The sequence below is a fragment of the Athene noctua genome, chromosome 3 (genome assembly GCF_965140245.1).
Source record: "Athene noctua chromosome 3, bAthNoc1.hap1.1, whole genome shotgun sequence".
NCBI classification, from domain to species: Eukaryota; Metazoa; Chordata; class Aves; order Strigiformes; family Strigidae; genus Athene; species Athene noctua.
Window position 1 is genome coordinate 74,266,892 of NC_134039.1, and position 12,510 is coordinate 74,279,401.

The following is a 12,510-nucleotide window of genomic DNA, read 5'->3' on the forward strand; positions in this document are numbered from 1 at the left end:
GAGTGAGCAAGATCTTGGGAGGGGACACAACCAGGACAGCTGACCCGACCTGACCAAAGGGATATTCCAGACCATATGACGTCTGCTCAAGTATAAAGCTGGGAAAAAGGAGAAAGGGGGTGACGTCACCCTTGGTCCTCCAAGGCAATCACTATGTGTATTGGTGCCCCAAGGCCCAACATAGCCTGTTAATGAGAAGTAGAGAATAAGTCTTTTCTTTTTTCTTCCATGCATGGACCTTTGCTTCACTTTGCTTATATTAAAACTGCTTTTGTTTTACCCACAAGGTTTGGTTTTTTTTTTTTTCCCCTATCTTATTTTCTTTACCCTTTTTGCCCTGTTGAGAAAAAAAGGGGAAGGGGGGGTGGGGTGGGGAGTGATAGAGTGACTTGGTGGGTACCTGGCATTTAGCCAAGGTCAAACCACCACAGTAAGATAAATCATTGATTGTTTTCTAGTGGAGAAACGCAGGTTCAAACTCATTATTGTTGGAACAGTATATTATATGGCATGTTGCTGTCCAAATGATCCATAAATTGAGAGTATTTGTGCCTGTGTCGTGACTGACCAGTTCAAGCTATAGTTCACACAGCAGTTTTTGTTTAACATAATCTTGATAACCCTATCAGTATTTTATTATGCAGAAACATTTACAAATACCAGAACTGTGACCTTGGACATGCTGTTGGGCAATGATGTAAAAGACATAGCAGGGCTGTATGTGTTTGATTAGTGTAGCTGATCCTGCTTTGAGCAGGAGGTTGGTCTGGAGACCTCCTGAGGTCCCTTCCAACCAGGATTTTCTTATGACCCTATAATCCTCTCTGGGGTGTGAAGATGAGTCTGTGTGGGCAGGCCATGGTCTCCTGGATGGAGGAAGAAAAAACTGCTCATGGCTCAGAAGCAGCTGAATTCACCCATTCTGAAGCTGGCAGTAGTGGGGGATATTGGGTCCTGACCACAGCTGCCATATCTCAGGGACAGAGCTCCCATCCACAGCAAAAGTAGAGGCCGGGTCATTGCTAACACACTGCAAGGGGAACACAAAGGTTTTGCTCAGCCCTAACAGCTGCTGAAAGTTGCTGGTTTGGAAGTAAGGTTGGAGGACAGGACCTATAGTGGAAGGACACAGAGAACAGATTGTTCTCTTTTAAATGTGTTTTCATTTGATCTCTCTGGCTGAGGTGGGATAGGTTGGATATGATTTAGATAATTCAGTTCTCTGAGTATCTCTTAATCCAAACCTTACAACATTACTCAGATGGGTGTCTCTGAAACAAACATCTTTGGTGAAGAAATGTGTAACTGTGCTGTGAACAGCAGGGTCCATGAAACCCAGTTTCCTAAATCTTTGGGCAGTAAGTCTCCATAGCACCCACACCACAGTTCTCCCAGGTGCCCTCACACTATGTCTCAGCATTGCCTGCACTACCTCCAGCCTCCCTGAATAGCCTCCTACCCTTCCCCAGTACATCCAGCTCCTGCTAGTGATGCCAGGCTTCTTCACCATGATCTCTACAGTTTATGCTGTGTACCTGATGCCATTCCACCTGCTTCTTTTGGCTGGAGTTCTATGATACTTAACAAATTTGTCATATTTTCAGTGGCTGATGGAATTAATTATTCTCCTAAGGCAGTATTTCACCTGTCTATTTCTATTTGTAAGCTGGTATGGTCTTCAGGGATATATATGTTTTCTTTCAACATATAAAGCTGGCTGAAAATTAAAAAACATGCAGAAGAAATAACTGTCCTTTCTATGATTAGTGACCCTGAATTTTTTTCAAGTGGTTCACTGTATTCCCAGCAAGCAGGAGGCAAGTGAGAATGAAGAGAAAATAACAGTTCTTCAATAACAACTGTAGCATGTTCTTCCTTAGTTTGATTTTTATCAGTCTGTGAAAGTTTAGAGCACTTCATTTGTTTTTCAGTCTTCTGAAAACATTTAGGACAGTGGGAAGAGTACAAAGAAACATTAAACAATGAGTGCAACATTTCAGTGTTCGGTGAAGACTTAGGGAGGGATACCTGCCCCATGTGCTCTCGCCTACAGCCTGTGGACATTTTGATTTTTGATGGAACATTTCTGGTTTTAGACTGAAGAGGAAGGTTTTATCCTTCCCTTGTAAGCTGATTTGCACATTGTGGATGCACCAGTTCCATCTCTGTAATTAATATTGAGTAGAGTGTTTTTTAAGAAATGGGGTCAATTTGGCTATATTTCTCTGTGTGGGTTGTAAAGCAAATACAGGGCATGAGGCTCCAGATTCTCATAGGGTCCAACTCATCCACAACTTTCTTCAGGAGCAGTGGGCAGCTAAAGCAGGTTAGAGCAGGCTGCTCAAACCTTAACTGAAAATGGGTACTGATACAGATGGCATGAGAGCAGTGAATTGAGAAAGTGGCCATAAAATAATATTTTTTTCCATTATTTAGGATCTTTTAAAATCAATGTTGTTTCAATCATAGGATCTCATATGCTATTTCAGATTTTACTTTTTTGGATTTTAAATATTTTTAAGTTTTCACTATATTAGTTGAATATGTTATTTCTTATCAGCTTTCATGTAAGAATGTAGCACTCCAGAAAACCCTAGAGCATCAACTACCTGTGAACTCTTGATTGTCTGGAATCATGCAAAACCCTTGGCACTTCTGGTGGATATTCTGAGATACGCAGCCATAAAATCATGGCTAGGGAGACTTGATATCACAGGTATTTATGCAAAGTGTTAGATAAAATGAACTGGCTAATTCTTTTGTGTTATGAAAAGCAGTTCTCAAAATACGTGTTGATTAATCTGATTAGATGCAAACCTTGCTTTCATTTCTTTGCTTTTACCTGACATGCAAAACCTTAGAATCACAGGTCTTCAGGATAATGCAGACTGGACAGGTCCTCAGGAAGTCTTTAGTCCAACATCCCACTCAAAACAGGGTCAGACCAGGTTGCTCAGGGTTTTAATCCAGTTGGGTCTTAAAGTGCAGGAGCAATGGAGAGGAACTGCACAACCTCCCTTGACTGGCTGCTGCCAGGTCCCCTCAAAGTCATCTCTTCTCCAGACTGAATGAGCCCTGACCCCTCAGCCTCTCCTCGAAGGGCAGGTGCTCCTGCCCTGACCATCTTGGCAGCCTCTGCTGAACTCTGGTTGATCAGTACTGTCAAATTTACTACATTTTGTTAAGAAAAGAATCATACTCACTGTAGAAGCATCTAGGAAATAATGTGCTGCCAGTCCATTTACTTAATATATTTGTGTTGTTTTAGAGGTCAAGTACTTTAAATCCACAGTAACTGTAACATTTCTTCTTGTGATACAGGAAAAGACAAAGATTTTTTTTGTTCTTGAAGGATAATTTATGTGATTGAATATCTTGATTGAACACAGGCTTTAGAGGACTACAAAATCAAAAATTAGGAAAAAGTATTTTCTATTAAAAAAATGTAATCTATTCATAATCTTAGGGTTAAATATAGATTTCAAGTAGTTATAATTAATGCATTAAAAACCTAAAATCCATACAATCAGTGTTTCACTAGATAATAAGCTACAATAGATTGCAGAACCTAACACAAGGAGAGCATTCTCTCCCAGACACTGAAAAAGGTGGAAAACAGGGATGTACTTGTTGGCACTGTATCAGTAGAGAGACAATGGATGCTTGTTCTATTGTTTATATGAACTGACTGCTTGGCAGATGCCACTGCAATAACCCTTCATTTAAAATGTAGAAAAAATAGAATTTGCTTTCCTTTGTAATCGCACAATGCAAATTACTAATGAAAATGTTGGATTTCCTGTAGCTGAGAAGAAAGTATTGTCCTAATCTGCTTTCACTTAGCAAGAAACTCTAATCATTCCAGTCACATAAAACTAGATAGAATTAAAAAACCCCATCTTTTAATTCTCTGAGATACAAGGGAAATGAGGATGAAAATGTTTATATACAGTACAAATGATAATTCTTACCTTTTTCCTCTTTTCATAATACATATATACTGTTCTGTTGTATCCCTCTTTCGTACTCACACCTTGCAACCAAACAAAAGTTTGGGTTTTTTAGGACTACAAAAGAAAGTTCCTATAAATTGTAAAGTGTCGGGGCTGGAGCTGTCTGAGCACCCTTCTGCTTCTAGTGCTGTAACATTAGATCCATTCTCTGTAATACAGGCTATAATTATATGTTCATTTCTCTTATTTTTCTACTTGAGAACATTTGTTTTATTCAAATCTTGTTTAAAGAAAGCCCTTAAATATGTACTTAATTCCATTTCTAATCAGGCCAGCACATCCTAAGTGTACACAGCCTAACACAGGTTTCTATATTAAACCATAAAAAATTAAGTCTGTTTCATTTTGGGCTGATGTTACCATTTAACTGCGGCATTTCTCCCTTTATATTTACTGCAAATCATTGTGTTGTCTCTCAAGCATATAACCTTTTTTTTTTTTTTTTAAATGCCAAAGACCAACAACAAAGCCTACCTTAATGTCTTGTAAATGTCTTCTAAGTGTGCGCTGGACCATATGTACAATCAAAAATGTACACACAGGTCAATACATGAGTGTGCACAGACCACTGTACACTTTAAAAGAGGCTGAAGTGTGGTTGAAGTTGTAAGTTTGAAAAATGCATGTTTTGCATGGTGTGCCCTGAATGAAATAAAAGTTCTGCATGACCAGCTGGATGAAGATTTGGTCTAGCAACACTGAGAGAGTTACAATAAGCTTTTCAGAGTGCACAGATAGTGTGTGGGAGGGAGAAATAACCCATCTCTGCACATAGTGTGTTTTATCCCAACCCAGTGAGTTTCTGCCAGCTATATCAATGTTTTGATGTGTGTTTTGTTAATGGCATTGCCATCTCAGGTAAAGGTAGTTGATATGGGTACACATGCTCTTGCTTTCGTATGCGGAAATGCACACATGTGACTTTAAATGTTGGTTTAATACCAAAAACATTTACAAAAGGATACTTTGATTTCTTTCCTTGGTGTTTATTGACTCTTGCTCAGAAGGCAATTTGACATTTGTTCTACATTTTCAGTCTCTTAGACTTTATTATTTGCAAAATTTATTTAAACAAAATTTTAATTTTAACAAAGATACTCACCACACCCTTAGGTTGACTTTTGAGTTTCTTTCCCCACATGTGCAGTACAGAGAGATAAATTCAGAGACAAGAGAGAAAGTGAGGTAGCTCTTGTTCCTCTTGCATTTACTCTATTGAAAGCAAAGGAGTCTTAGCTCACCCATGAAGTAAGTCATAAGCATAATTTATGAATGTGAACCACAAACTTCAGCTCAGGACAGCCGTCCCAAATAAAGTGATTACTCTTTGCCCTATAACACATACCCTAGCTTTTGCTGGTGATTTTAATCCTTTTCCTCTGATGACTTTTCACCTCTGATCAAGGCTTTTAGAGCAAGCACGCTAATTCCAGTCTCCTGAACAAATACCTATATAAGTAATTACACCTTACTTGCCAAATCTCCCAGTTTCAGCTGAATATGGTCAGGACAGATGACATCTGTTATAGAATCTCAAGGGAGGAAACCATTGGGGACAGGGAGGAAAAGGCCATCAAAAACATGCCTTTCAGAACATGCAAATCTCGTTCCTGCTACTTTAATCAGACCATGCTTGCATGTTGAGTGGAAACTGAAAAAAACAACTTGGAGGCATTTAACCAGTATCTGAAAGCCTCCCACCCAAGAACTTTCTGGATCAGAAGCCATTTCATATCTCTGTTCATTTTCCCAGCTAGCCCCAATGCCAGCACCATCTCCCAGTCAGGTTTAATATTTTGGTCTTGGCTGCTCTTGAAGAAATTGCCCCTGAAGATTTCAGCCATGGCAGGAGACATGGGCTAAAATGCACACCATCCTGGCATTACCTCTGCCATGCACAGTAAATGGTCATTAAACCACTTCTGCAGGGCTCTGCAAGAAAACGCTCTTACCAAGAAAGGCTGGACACAACTACTCTGTGTACTTAATCTCCAGAAGGCCTGTTCTCCATCTTGTTTTTGAAGTTATTTTATTTGGAGATCTCTTAATTAGCCAGTATTGGGGGAGCATATTTTTTTTAAAAAAGATAACAGCTGAAACAAGACAACCCTACTAGCAGCGATGGTCATGCAAATGTAACAATGCACTAAAAATCAACCAGTTTATTTGCATAAAGAGGGCAAATGTCTACCCTGGCCTCTGGGCAGTGCTGCTGTGCACCCCTTCCACACATGGAGCTGGCAGAGCCAGGCAGCATGGCTCAGTCCCACGTACCCTCCTCCTGCCTGTGCTCTCCTGAGCTGAAACACTCTTTAAAATGCAACCTGTTAACGAAAGTGTGATAGCAACGCATGTGAATCCAATGTGAAATATGAGATACTTCAATATAAAATGATGATGGCAATTATTTGGTATACAATGCTTTGTTTTACATTCTAGCCCAGACTTGTCAGGTGCGCATCACTGACCATCTCTCCTGCAGTGGCAGGGAGGAGCACAGTCCACACTGTCAGTGGATCAGACTTAATTTGGGGGACAGCACTGTGGGTTTTGGGAAGAACAATCTCAGCTTCATACAGTGAGTCACTGATTTCTCTGGTGTTGGCATTGTGGATGTAATCCTGAATTTCCTCCAGTGGAAGCAGTCATGAACCCCTGTGAGCAGATATGCATTGCAGCTGCTAGCAGTGGGCACAGGGCTAAACTCTGCTAGTGCAGGAAAAAAAACCCTTCATTTTCCTTGGTCCTGCTGAAAGCCTTTTTAGGGGTGTTGTGAGAAGAGGTATTTTACTGTAGGAAAGCTGAGTCTTTTCCCAGTCCCCTCTGCCATGAATCTGCCCCAGTGCCTTCCCTTGCCAGGGAAAAGTGTGGATGCCAAGCACCCCTGTAAGGGCAGAGTGAGTGCCAGGTGTGTGACACCCAGAACACAATCAAATGGTGAGAGTTTCAGGGGTAGGCCAGAACAGGTGCTCTGCTCCTGGATGCACAGCTCAGCATGCTGCATCTAATCAACGGAAGGCTGGAGGGACATCTCTCTGTCTACAAGTTCATGAATGTATGCAAGAGTCTCTGAATTTTTTTCTCCCAAATAATCTGGAAAGATTTGTGTCATTGCACAGGGTAAAAATTGATATTACTTAGGCAATGTTCAGAGGAGCTGTCAATACTGCACTTAAGTGTTTCTAAGCTTGCTGGCATTTGAGCAGGGTGGCACTTCATGTCCCATCTCACAGGTGATGTGGACTATATATAGTTTAAATAGTGAACCAGCAAGTCTCTTTTTTGTTGTTTTGTTTTTCAGTGACAGAAAATCTAGAAGTCTTTATTGGCACCTGATTTCAACTTGAATAGTTGTGGTTTGGGAAGGAAAACTCTTTACAGAATTGCTGTAATTGAAGTGTGGGGTTAGTAAAGCCTTAAAATGACAGTGAGCCTTGACACTTGATACAGTCTTGTATTCAGACCTCTTTCTTCCTCTGTCAGCAGTTTATCTTTTCTTGTTACTTTTAAAAAGACATTTCACTCTCTATTTTGCATAGCCCTAAGCAGACAAATACATCTGGGCTAATGGAAGTGTAAAGTTAATATAAAGAGGAACCTTATTACCTCTAAGTTGTTTTTCTTTTGAAGATCTCACATGTCAGGCTGTTCCTGTTCCCTCCCATTTTCCTTTTATTCTTCATCCCTTTGGAAAGATTCATTCCTAGTAAGGAATTACCTCTGAGGACATATAGAGCATACATCTTGCTTTTGGCTGACTGACAAGTTAGATTTGATTAGTTCACTTGCCCTTTAGCTGGAAATAAATAGCATGCAGTGACAGAGTGGGACTGTAGACTGGTGCAGAGTAAAACCAATTAATAGTAAGAACACTTCTGTGCTGGTTTTGTGTGTGTGGTGGGGTTTTTGGTAGCAGGTGAGAGGGCTACAGCGGTGGCCCCTGTGAGAAGATTCTCGAAGCGCCCCCAGACCCACCTCTGGCCAAGGCTGGGCCAATTGACAGTGATCGCACCTCTGTGATAACGTTTTTAAGAAGGGGAATCTGGAAGGAGAATTGGGAGTTAAGAGGAGGAGTTATGAGTATGACACCTATGTGAACACCAAGGTCAGTGGAAGAAAGGAAGAGGAAGTGGGCAAGGTGTGATGGTGCACCCACTCTGTATCCCATGGTGAGAGGGCAGGGCTGTCCCCCACCACCATGGAGGTCACTGGTGGAGCAGAGACTTGCCTGTGCCCTGTGGAGGACCCCACACTGGAGCAGGCAGCTGTGCCCAAAGAAGGCTGTGACTGTGGGAAGAAGCCCCCACTGCTGTAGTTTGGTACTGGGAGGACTGCAACACGTGGGAGTGACTCTCACTGGAGCAGCTCGGGAATGGCTGTGGCCCCTGGGAAGCACTCATGTCTGTCAGAGAAAGTTTGTGGAGGACTGTCTCCTGTGAGAGGGGAACCACACTGGAGCAGAAGAATGCAAGGAGTTCCCCATCCCCCTTGATGATGAAGAAGCAGCAGGACTGACCACAACCCCTCCATTCTCTGCCCCCTGCACCTCTTGGTGGGGAGTAGATAAAGAAATTGGGAGCAAAGCTGAGAAAGAAGGGAGGAGTGGTGGAAGGTGTTTTTAAGATGTGGTAATGCTTCTCACGGTCCTACTCTGTCTGTTAAGCATTGTTGTTGTTAGTGTCTGAATTAAATTGATTTTTCTTCCCCTGACAAATCTGTCTTTTGAACATGACCATAATGGGTGAGTCATCTCTGCCTGGCCTTATCTCAATTCCTGAGCCTTTTGTTTCATTTTCTTCTTCCCAGTCCTGAGGGGAAGGGATGAGTGAGTGACAGCATGATGATCAGTTTTCCTCTGAGCTCAAACCATAACACCTTTGTCTAAATAATATTTAACTATAATAATGACAGTATAGAAGATTTTGGAAAACAGCACAAGACTCTAGTAGAGTCTTTTTTGGTCATTAACAGTATTATTTTTCTTATAATTACTATAAATATTATGTAGTTTTTAGACTTGAGTGCAAATATAGGGATGGATATGGTTTTGGATATGTTACAGACATTTAAAATAGAAAAATCCAAATTCATGACCCTGTTCCATTAATCTCACTTGTCAGGTAGGAGCATCACCAGCAAAGAAAGTTCAATACAGAAAAGGTATATTTTGCACTTCTTTCTAAAAGTAGCCTAGTTCATGCATAATTGTACTGCATTATTGTAATTTGCTACATGATTAAAGCATAAATACAGAGAAAACCAAGCAGATAATACTGGTAAACTCACAGCAGCAATACCCTTAATATTTCTCTGAAACTGCACCAGCCAGTGCAGAACTCATGCATATGCCCATTGCAAACCTAATGCTAATGTGAGCATGTGCTTCAGGAAGCAGTGCCCGTACTGTACGGCACTATTGTCCCCAGGGTGCAGATTTCTCCTGCTACGAAGCAGCAATAATTGGCTCCTAGTCTGCATTATCAAGCAAGGGATGATAGACACAGAAAGATGCACATCATTCAAGTGGCTGCTGGCTCTTTCCCCAAATCCTCTTTTTGTCACACGCATGCAGAGGTCCAGAAAACAGTACACAGTTTGGTATTATTAGTATTATTTGGCATTTGTTTGCCTTCAGACACATACTGAAGCTTCCCTCTGCATGTGGTCCATGTTTTGAGAGTTTGCTCCTATCTGCTTCATAAAGGAATTTTGCGGTTGCCATCGCTGTTGCATACATCCTGAATTGTATCCTGGTTGCATAAACCACATCTCTGAAGCCCCAGTCCACTGCTAACACAAGTTTCTTTCTCAGTGTCTGCAGAGAGCCCTCTCTTTCACCCTGCCAGCCTGGGGGAGGGATAAAAATGTTGTACAAAAAATCTTCTGTGCCTTAGGTGTGGTATTTTCCTGTATGTGCCCAGGAGCATGGTGAGCCATGTTTTTGCTCAAAACGCAGAATTCCAACAACCATATTTGCATCACATGTCTGTTGGTGCTGCATTGGACCCAAAGCTGGCTGTGGGCTGCCCTGCCATTTCAGCTACTAGAGAAAGTCACCATATCTGGTCCTTTTAAAGAAGCCTTGGCATGTGTTTGATTCTGGAGACAGACTGGTTCCATTCTAACTTGTGTGTCCACATACATCTGTGAGGAAACTTGCAGAAACATAGGTAGTGATCATGGTTTCTTGCATATTCACCACAACAGAGGTTTAAGAAACATTTTAGTTCATACTAAAAACAAAGGCTCAGCTCTGTTGACTTTTTTTATGTGCTGGGGCAATATCTTTGTTTTTATTTCACTCTGTACTCAGTATGGTCACTGGTCTTGACAGCAGATGACGAAATGCTAATTAAGAATATGGCATGATGTTTTGCTATATTTTACAGAAGTGCTGGAAATCCTAAAGAAGTTTCAATGCTATACATGGTAGGGACTACAATCAAAACCTCACACTGGTAATGTGATCCCAGGACTATGTCCAAAATACTATCAATACCAGGTGAGGCAAGGTTTCAGCTTTACATATGTCTCTGAAAGTCCAATCAGATGGAGAAACCAACACAGGTCTCCTTCCGCAAGAAGAGAAAGGAAGTGTCCTAAAAGCCCTAGGAGCATCAGGTGGCCATAGTTTTGCATTTCTGGACACACACACTGGTGTAAATAGAGCTTTTCTAAAAAAGCAGGGAGCAGATTAGATCCCAGAGAAGTTTTTGTTTACTCCTGTTTGACAGTTTACAGATGAGTTTTACCTTGATGATCCAACATATATCAAAAATGTAATATTAGATGCTTTACTCTTGTTGTTCTTCCTTGTCAGTGTAACAGTAGCCATGAAAAAAATTATGTATTCTGACTTTCCTTTTAGATCATTCCTTTATGGTCCTTCCTGACTTTTTCATAAGCAGGCAAGTCATGATCCATTAAAGAGGGCACACAGCTAGCTGAAAACCAACACTCATAAAGTAGCTTTCAATGTCTTACTGTTGAACTGAGAAGCTATTTCAAGGAGTTCATATGGATCTATCCTGAGCCCATTAATGTTAATTATTTTCATTACTGACTTGGAGAAAGGACAAAGAACATGTATGAAGAGTGTGTATGAGTGTAGACTGGTATTGGAAGAACTTCAGCTGCAAGAAATCAGGCTTCAAAGGCAACACCAGCAAATACTGAAAGGTTTTGAGATCTCAGAGATAAAACTAAAGTTGTGAAGTACTATACTTAGAAAAAAGGGAATGAAACATTGGAAATAAATAATAACTACCACTGTTAGCATGACAACTCTGTAAGAGAAAAGCAAATCAAACTGCATTGTATTTCTAGATGATTATGAGAAAACAAAATGACAAATCTTTCTCCATGGTACATTACTTGGTCTGTTAGCTGTGGGTCATTAATGGGAAATAATTATTCTTTAGACAAAAATGGTGATACCTCAAGTATAGCAAGTTTATGTTCAGCTATAGGCGTATCACTTCCTCAAAGACGGAGACAGACTGTGGCCAGAGGAGACCAAGAAAACAACACGTTGTTCAGAAAGGGAATGATTAGAGGACAGGCAGCGTGCAGGTACTGGTCTTCTTATTTTGAGGAATAAAAAGAGAAAGAATGATATTTATTTTTTTTTTAAAAGAAAAGGAGAAAGTAATCTGCTTTAGCTTGTCTGGACAGTAAAGGAAATAAAAAGAAAGAACAACTTAATTGGCCACAAAACTCAATGCAGCATACCAAGAAAAGTTGTAGGGTCTCTTTTTTTTTGGATGTGTTTGACAGAGGCCTGGGGCAGAGAGCATACTTGTCTCCCTTTGTTTCCAGAGAGGATTTCTGGACACCCCTTCAAGATCTAAATTTCTATCAGTAGCAGATAACAGTACTGATATTGCTATTGCCTACGGGACTGTGTGACTGTTAAGTTCACAGGGCAGCTCAGCAAGTATTGCTTCTGTTCTGCACTGAGACAGGTATGCTTTCTCAGGCAGAGTAATGTGCTTAGCTTTGTGATATTCTTACTTTTACTCATGTCCTTCACTGAATCTCCATGCCAGTACTTTTTATTACCAACCTAGCCATTTTGGCTTAGAAACATTTTTTTTGCTATGAGAGAAACAATCTCTTCAAATTATTCTATGAATTTAAGAACACAGGAAGAAAGAAGAAGGGGACTTCTGATTTGATTAGTCATGCATATAGATATACATATGTGTATATAAATGAGAATACTACATTATTTATTGTTGTCTTTTTTATGTTCACAGGGCTACAGCTACTCATAGGGGCCAAGTTATATTCAAGGATGCCTTAGCACAACAGCTGTGTGAACAGGGAGGTAAGAACCACCATCATATTAAAAATATCTGTCAAATGTGGATTTTCATTGTACTTGCATGTCAGTGTTACTCATCATGAAAGCTATTTCGTAGAAAACTTAATATCAGGATCTTATTTATATTCTTAAAACTGATGCTTTCTTTGGCTTCATAGTTCCCATTAGTTT

At 40.5% G+C, this 12,510-nt stretch overlaps 1 protein-coding gene across 2 annotated transcripts in view; it reads left to right on the forward strand.

Moving 5' to 3' along the window:
* The window catches only part of RELN (reelin), a 295,831-nt gene that overhangs the window by 108,602 nt on the left and 174,719 nt on the right, over positions 1-12,510 (forward strand). For both annotated transcript variants that reach the window (XM_074903370.1, XM_074903369.1), the window contains exon 4: positions 12,272-12,342. In XM_074903370.1, coding sequence (XP_074759471.1) covers positions 12,272-12,342 — 71 coding nt within the window. The remainder of the gene's footprint in view (positions 1-12,271; positions 12,343-12,510) is intronic.